Source organism: Chenopodium album, chromosome 11, assembly GCF_948465745.1.
Source record: "Chenopodium album chromosome 11, dcCheAlbu1.1, whole genome shotgun sequence".
Taxonomy (NCBI): Eukaryota; Viridiplantae; Streptophyta; class Magnoliopsida; order Caryophyllales; family Amaranthaceae; genus Chenopodium; species Chenopodium album.
Genome location: NC_137844.1, coordinates 56,692,787 through 56,702,067, shown reverse-complemented (window position 1 = coordinate 56,702,067; position 9,281 = coordinate 56,692,787). Strand labels below are relative to the sequence as shown.

Below are 9,281 nucleotides of genomic sequence, written 5' to 3'. Positions count from 1 at the left end.
AAAAATGTTCAAAAATAAATCACATATTGTCACTTACATTATCTGTGATATATATATGCTCATGTTATTTGTGATAATTTGTTCATTTATATAAAACAGAATGTACATTTTGTTTTGCCAATTGAACATTTATTAAATTTGTAATATCAATATATATAATGTTTATGCATATATATTGATTTACAAACACAATATATATTGTAGTGATGTTCTATATAAAGTGAAACACGCATTGTAATAATTTACAGATGGAAACTCTAAGCCTATATTTAAAAGCAGATAATGCCATCAATCATATTAAAAGATAAAAATGAATAACATAGTAATTGGTGGGAATCATATTTTGATAGAAACATGTTGAACCACAAGTAAGTTAATTTGACATATAGCATAATGTTCATTTTCATAACAATGAATACACACATTGACATTGTAATTTGTTTGAATTATAGATAAACCAAATCAAGAAGCTGAGAATACAATACATTGCTCAATTGATGCTATTTGGATTAAACAGAAGCTAGAGGCAATAGAAAAGGAGCAAGAAGATTTATTGAAGCTTATATTACTACAAATATTATTCTTTCGGTTATTTGATCATTTATGGATCTCTAAATGATCAAGTACATTAATATTCATATTTTTTTTTTAATTCATTAGTGCTTGTTATATACATATACATAACAGTTACAACGAAATACAATAAAATGTTCAGTATCAAGAAGTCATATGTTCAATTACATAACAGCTATAACGAAATACAATAAAATGTTCATAACCAAAAAAGGCAAATGTTCAGTGTCAAAACAAAACATGTTCAGTTACATATCACTTATTAGAAAAAAATTAAGTTGGAACAAATATATGATGTTTCAATCCAAATTCTTACTTATTATTATTATTTGCCAACCTATTCGCTACATTAGTGTAAAAAAAAGCTAACAACCTATCACACTTAGAAGAAACATGTTGATTAGCTACCACGTTGAACACTTTGAACATCTCTTGGAACACTTGGAGGAACTTGATAATTTCTTGGAACACTTGGACGAAATTGAATCTTTTTTCTTGGCACACTTAAAGAAACTTGGACATCAATTGGAGCACTTGAAGGAACTTGGCCTTTTCTTGGAGCACACACTTGGACAATACTAAATTCTTTCTTAAAAGCATATTCATTGTACCTTCCATAAGCTTCTTGTTCAGAATTAAAATCTTTAAAAAGTAACTCTTTTAGTTGCTTCTTCATACAAAATTTCATCACTAGCACCCACTACATAAATTTTTAAAAATGAACACGATCAATAACAGATATGTACAAATACAAAACTGTACATGTATAAATGATCATTTAGCATTATCAATTTGATCAAAATAATAAAATAAAATAAATTACTAGAAAAAGTTTAAGCTCCAACAATATACGTAGTATATTATTACAATCCAAATTCTTAATTATTATTGTTTGGCAACCTATTCGCTACCTTAGTATCAAAAAAAGCTAACAACCTATCATACTTAAAAGAAATATGTTAACTACCACATTAATTAAACACTTGAATTGAACATCTCTTGGAACACTTGGAGGCCAGAACTTGAAAGCACACTTAAAGGAACTTGATTATTTCTTGAATCACTTGAAAGAACTTGGCACAAACATTTCTTGAATCACTTGAAAAAACTTGGCCTTTTTTGGAGCTGTTGGAGGATGTTGATTAATCTAATTCAAAATTATCATTGTACCTTTCATAAACTTCTTTTTCCTTACCAAGTAAAACAGATTTAGTTACTTCAATTCTTTACAAAGAATTTCATCATTATTACCTACGAACAAAAATGAACATAATTAGTAAAATATATGTACAAATACAAAACAATAAACAATAAAAATCTTAATGATCATTTATATTATCATTTGTCAAATTTATCAAAATAAAAAACAGCAGATTATAATAATTACAATAAATATAAATTACTGATTATCAAAATATTTCATGTAAATAATAATACCACAACATGTACATTAGTATAAATGAACATGTTTAGCATTATCAAATTGATCAAAATGATAAAAACTCTATAAAAACACAAAAACGTATCTACAAAATTTATAGAACATTTTGACAGCATAATTATTGTTCATAGCAATAATATATAATCAACCACATAAAACACCTACTTATTAACAATTAAGAAATAAAAACTACAAAATAATTATAGATTAGTATAATAACAATCAATATAAGAAATCGAATAAATATAGAAATATTACTTTTTAATATTTATTTCCTCTCACATTCATTACTTTGAACGTGATATATAGTGAAGTTATTTTTCCTTAATGTTATTTGATTGCTTGATTCGTTTGTCGATCAATGTGAGTTGTTATGATCAATTTTGTCTCTATTTTGGTTCGATTTGTGTTTGCTGTTATAATTTAAGTTAATTTAAGTTCGATTTTGATGAATTTTATCTCTGATTTCGATCTATGTGAGTTAGTTAGCTGTGTTTTGTTTATTGATTGCTGATTTTGATTACTAAAAATATTATTCTTTCGGATATTTGATCATTTATAGAATTCTAATTGATCAAGTACATTAATATTCATATTTTTTTTAATTCACTAGTGCTTGTTATATACATATACATACATATTTTTTTTTTACTGGAATGAAAATGTTCATTATCAAGAAGTCATATGTTCATTATCAGAATAAAATATGTTCAATCACGTAACAGTTATAACGAAATACAATAAAATGTTCATAACCAAAAAGGCAAATGTTCAGTGTCAAAACAAATTATGTTAAGTTACATACCATTTATCAGAAAAAAAAAAGCTCGAACAAATATATATTGTTTCAATCCAAATTCTTACTTATTATTATTTGCCAACCTATTCGCTATATTAGTGTCAAAAAAAACTAACAACCTATCATACTTAGAAGAAATATGTTGACTAGCTACCACGTTGAACACTTTGAACATCTCTTGGAACACTTGGAGGAACTTGAAAATTTCTTGGAACACTTGGACGAAATTGAACCTTTTTTCTTGGCACACTTAAAGAAACTTGGACATTACTTGGAGCACTTGAAGGAACTTGGCTTTTTCTTGGAGCACGCACTTGGACAATACTATACTCTTTCTTAAAAGCATATTCATTGTACCTTTCATAAGCTTCTACTTCTTTACCAATTAAGTAACTCAAATTTACTTGCTTCTTCAACAACAATTTCATCCTTTTTCCCACTGCATTTTAAAAACAAATGAACACAAACATTGGCATACATGTTCAATATTTAAACATAATCATTATAAATGATCATTTATCATTACCTATTTGATCATAATTATTAAAATTAATTTGTTGACATTTTGAATGAACATTTAGCATTATTAAAGTGTTCATTTATCATTATCATTTTGCATTATAAATATTCATTTAGCATTAATAAAATTGAACATTTATCGACTATGAACTTTCATTTAACAGTAATAAAATTGATATATAAGCTTTATGAATGATCATTTAGCATTATAAGATTGATCACAACACAACTGTTAAAATAGTTGATTATTTAGGATTATAAATTAAAATAATATTATAGATTAAATAAAACAGTAAACAAATTGCAATTAAGAAATCAAAACTATTGCAAAACAATGAAACACAATAGCTATGTATTATCACTCAAATTGATCAACAAATTGAACTAAAACTATAATTATAAAAATCATAGTATTAGAATTGAAATTAAAATCGACAACAACAATATTGATGAATGATTCATGACAACAAAATAAATCAACAAATTTTACTCACATTGATAAACAAAAGCAATATTAATTAAAATCAAAGTATTACAAATTCAATTAAAAGAACGAGAAAAATAAAACACTAACAACAAAATTAATGAAAAATTGAATGAAAGCTTACATTGATCAACAAACGAATTAAGCAATTCGATCCAACATCAGATGGAAACACAATCTCAAAATCACGATCAAAATCTGAAATCGAAGAATACACAACTGCACATTCAGCAGCAAAACCTTCGAATCTCCGATCGAAGAAACCTCCATGAAAACAACGAAGAGTAAGGTTTTTCAATCGAGCGAAGATATTAGATTGAAAAACAATTATGATAAGAGAGAAAATGTTCTCAAAGAACTGAGAAGAGAGAGAAAATTAAGGTTATATATATATAGCTTGAAAAATAAGAAAGGAATGTAATAACAAAAAAAATAAAAAAATAAAAAATAAATAAAAGAAGAAATGTAGTAGAAGAAGAAACCAGGTAGTTTGGGAGGGGGGAGTAGGGAACTTTCCCTAAAGGGGGTTGTAGGTAAAAATTTTCACCCTACAACTTCACAAACCAGAAGCACGTGCCATTCATAAATTTTTATGATGGGCACGTGCCATTCTTAAATGCAAAGTACACTTAGCAGATTTTCCCCGTCTTTACCTCCAAAAAATGCGCCACGTGTCAACTGCCTTGCAGTGAAAACTCTTACTATATTCCTCTTCTTCTCTCTGAAATATCTTTCTTTAAATAGGAAAAAAGCAAATTATCTTTATTTTTCTCTCTCTCTCTATCTCTAGAAACTGTCAGACTTGTCCTCTAATCCTCGAATCTCTCTCCATTTTCTCTCTCCTCCTCCTAGATTTTTGGCGGTTTCATCATTTCTGCACTCTAGGTGTTCGACGAATTGCTTCAATGAGACTAATCCAATTTTTATTTCTCTGATTTTTGTTCGTTTGTTTGTTTTTTGGATGAGATTTTGATTGCAGTTTGATCGAAGAAGAAGATGTTAGAGGATCAAGTAGCGTATTTGCTGCAGAGGTATTTAGGCAATTATGTTAGAGGTCTTAATAAAGACGCTCTCAAAATCAGCGTCTGGCAAGGTAATCATCAATTTATTCCTATTTTTGTGAATTTTTTGATCAAATTTGCGTTACTTGTTGCTTAATTTTAGTATATACTATGAACGTTCATTGAATTTTATGGTATAGAATAAATATATTTGTGTTTTGACTGTTAAATTGAACTTATTAGTTTATCTGATGCCGGAGATTGTATAAGACAGCTATTAGTGTAACGAGGATTATAAATTTATAATTAGATTATAGTGTGGAGGACTGTTTAGTGGTGGTAGTCGACTAGTCGCATATTCGGCTGGAATTTCCGTTTCAAGAATTTTAAAACATCGTGTCTGAAATGTGGATAGATAAACCTTAAATCATTCTTAAGTTAAAGCTGTTATTACACGGATAATAGTAGTACGGATTATCTCCAGGCTTTCAGTGTGGAGGTAGTGGTATAGCCAGTCTGTCTGTTAAGATTTTAGACCAGTGACGGATTTAGTATCTTCAATGCAGTGTCTGAAGTGCGGTTAAATAAACCTTAGCCATACTTATATGGGGTGTATGGCTTACCTACGACAATACCCATAGAAACTATGATTGTGAGACTAAGCAAATGTATGAACCATATATTTGAACTTTTAAGTATATATACTGAAGTCAGCCATTTTACAAAATTTATGTTATGCTTAGTATCATGTTAACATGAATAAGTCTTTGCTCCTTCTGCTGGGGGGACATTACTGGATTTTGAATGACTTAAGGGTAGAAATCAATCGGGCACTAGCATGAGATTATGGTATTTTAAGAATTTTCGGTCAGTGTTCTAAGGCAAAACTGGAAATGGATGGTCGAATGGATACATTGTATTGGAATTGGCTGATTCATCAAGGTTAACCTTGAACAATAATAACACACTATCTTTGCATTGTACGTAGAAATTACTACGTATTTATGTTTGAAATTAGAAGTCTTAGAAAGTTAGCAAGGGGCCTTATGCTCAATTTTAGTGATGGAGCTAATGAACTATGGTCATTTGAAGTTGGGTTGTGCTGCAGCATATTAGGGCTTCCGCATCATATTAAAATTTTCTTTCTGCTACATAACTTAAGGAAATATCTTATTAAAACTAGTACAAAGTAATTTTTTTTGGAAGGGAACTTATAATGTTTTGCTTAGTCAGGATTGGAATAGGTACTTGCAAATAGATCTCCAAATAACTTTCTTTTTATACTTTGAAACAGTATTTGGTACTCTTTCATTGAAAAAGTTTGAACATCATGTTTTTCACCCAAATAATTATTATTTATGATTCTTATTAGTTTATTCTAAAAGAAATTATTCATAATTGATCTTATTATGCAAAATGATAACTATTTAGCTGTAAGAGATCACGAATAACTACTCTTAATTGAAATTACACCTCAATAGAACTATTTCTTTGTTTCTAATGTTATTCAAAGAGCCAAAAGTATTTGTTAATTATATCTCTATGAATTCTTAGCCTTTTGAAATTAATTTTCATTTCTCTTTTAGAAAATTCTCCATCAATTTCACTACATTGGCTAATGATTTAACTTAATTTTACTCTCTCTTTATCTCATTCTTCCAGCAGCATGCTCTGCTACACATCCATGAACTTATACGTGTCCTTTTTTTTTTTCCCTTTCCTTTTCAAGGTTTTAGATCTGATATAATTCGTATAATTAGGATTTTTTAGCCTATAGGGCAATAGGCTGCCGCTCTATGCATGTGTATTCAGAATAGAGATAACTGTCTTATATGATACATCAAGCCTTGAAACTTGTGAGTTTGACTCTCAAGATCACTATATCCTTTTCTTGCTCTCTTCTTGCCTAGTGGGTTTGTTTCAGACTATCTGATTCACTTGGTGTTAATCACTGATGACCCCTACTTTAGGCTCTTTCTTATCCTATGTTATTGAGGTTGCTTTTTATTTTGTGATTGGTTTGTGCTAGGTATCATAAGCTCAGTATTTGTTTTCTTTGGCGAATGCTTAGATATAAACTGTTTATTTGCACGGATTTTATTTAGTTGTGCTACATGAATTTATGTCAGTTTCTGATAGTAATTTGGTACTTTTGAACAGGTAATGTGGTGCTAACTAACATGCAACTAAAGCCAGAGGCATTAAATGCATTAAAACTGCCCATCAAAGTTAAAGCAGGATTCCTTGGATCTGTCACACTCAAGGTTGGTTATATTTCTATGCCATAATTTAGAGGGAAACGCTCTTCACTTTATCCATGTAAATTTGAAACTGGCCTTTAAAGCAGTATGCTAGAAGTCTAGGACCGGGAAAAATGAAAATTATAATAAATTTTAGATGGGAAGGTTTAATGGAATACATTTTAATAATATTGCTCTTGTTGAAAATGTTTTTTTTTTTTTTTTTTTTTTTTGACAAGTGTATATGTAAGAGAGAAGGTGGTTCTTGTGGTGGAGAGAGACAAAGAGAGAAGGTGACTTTGTTGCATAGACTTGAATTTGGGTGTCGTGTCTGACACTCCAGATTTTATAAAATTTCATATAAGGCCACTATATATTTGAGTGTTGTATCGTGTCGAAGTGTCGGAGGATTTGACACCGGACACTCGGCGTACAATAGGGTGTCGGAGTAACATAGGGTGGTGGTTTGGTGAGGCTAGGGTGACCAGGGATGGTGGCTAGAGGGGTCGGTGGTTAGGGGGTGGTTGGGAGGGGTGGTTTGGGCAGGTGAAATGAGGGTGGTGAAAAAGGAAGAGATGGCTGGAGAAATAAGCTAAATTAAAACGCGACATTGTAACCATTTAAACTGGTTACAACAGGTTAGGGATCATGTTGGGAAGAACCCCTCAAGGTTGGCCCATTGTAGGATTATTTAATAGATGGACTATTTATAGCGTACAGGTTAAAGTAAGCTGGGACAGTTAAAATCAAATTTTCTTTTTTAATGCATTCTTAAACTATGTATCTAACTATCTACATTAACTAATTGAAATAGATTGGAGGTAGTAATTAAAGTGAATATTTAATTTATGTGAATAACATAATGAAGCAAAATAAACACTGCCTCATTAGTTGCTTTGTGTAAAATAAAACACCGCATAATGACTATAATGTCGTAACTGATTTTTTGTAACAATGCTAAGCATGACACCAAATTACAATTGTTTTCTTGTATGCACAACTCCTAATTGATGCTCACAAGGTCTTAATTCCTCAATTGTGTGTTTCGACATCCATGGATTGAGGCCCATTTAATTGTATAATAATATGCTTATGTCTGCAAATGCTACTCTAATTTGCGTCATAATCCAAGCTAACATATTTATTAAAAGGTAATCTTTTTGAATTGATTATTCACTCCCATATCAGACTAACTGGGGAGCAGGGTCTTTTCACGTATAGATAGGGGGATGACAGGGAGTCATGATCAATATGGAGATAAGAAGAGAATTAAGAAAGAGCATAAGATGGAAATTGGGTTTCTGGGTGTTAATGTTGGCATCTTCATGATCCATGGCATGTTTCTGGAAGTACACTAATTTTTCTTAACCTCTTTTGATTTTGAGGATTCCCTGTCCTTTAATTTGCCATCCTTACATTTTCGCTGTGATATACATTTCTTCTGATATTATCTGGTGCTTCATTTATTTTTATGCAAGAGTTGTTGTTTACACAGTCTAGTGTGATAGATTTTATATACTACCTCCGTTTCACATTTTTTGCAACTTTGGAGTTGCGGACTCCTAGGCAAACAATGAGAATTGGAGATTAACAAAAGGAAGGGGCATGTGATTAAGGAAGGAGGGAGAAATTGGGGATAGTTTAATAATTAACCACCCAACATAACACCAGCCACACAGGCCACCACCTTGACGCACCACCACTTCGCATTACCACCCTCACGGACACCGCCCAACACCAACCTCTCGGACACTGCCTAACCACTACACGTCCACTAGCCACCACACCCAAAACCTAAAACCTATCTCGTAGGCTGTAGCCACCACACATCCACACAAACCCGAAACCATCTACCCACCTCGTGAAACCCCCCCCCCCAACCATGCCACCCAAAATCTAAAACCTAACCCACAACCACCATGTAAGATGTAATGCCCCCACGGCCCACACTAACACAAACCACTTACCCTAGCCAACCAAAAAATTATCCCACACCCTCTAAAATCACCCATCCACCGACCACTTCTAGCACCACCAACCTCATCGAAATACCCACATCGCCCTAAATTCGTTCAATAATGGTGGTTCAACCACGACCATAAACCGCAAACTTTCCGTCATTGTTGTCCACGCATAGAACTCCGCCACGATGGTTTGTCTTTGTGGGAAGAGAGAGAGAGAGAGGTTAGATTGAAGGATAGAGAAAGAAATTGGGGAATTAAAA

At 31.5% G+C, this 9,281-nt stretch overlaps 1 protein-coding gene across 1 annotated transcript in view; it reads left to right on the top strand.

The window, feature by feature from the left end:
- Positions 1-4,567: 4,567 nt before the first annotated feature.
- Positions 4,568-9,281, top strand: part of LOC145567866 (uncharacterized) — a 47,269-nt gene continuing 42,555 nt past the window's right edge. The window contains exons 1-2 of the mRNA XM_081627278.1: positions 4,568-4,909; positions 6,978-7,081. Of these exons, the coding sequence (XP_081483404.1) occupies positions 4,813-4,909; positions 6,978-7,081 (201 nt within the window). The 5' untranslated portion in view covers positions 4,568-4,812. The remainder of the gene's footprint in view (positions 4,910-6,977; positions 7,082-9,281) is intronic.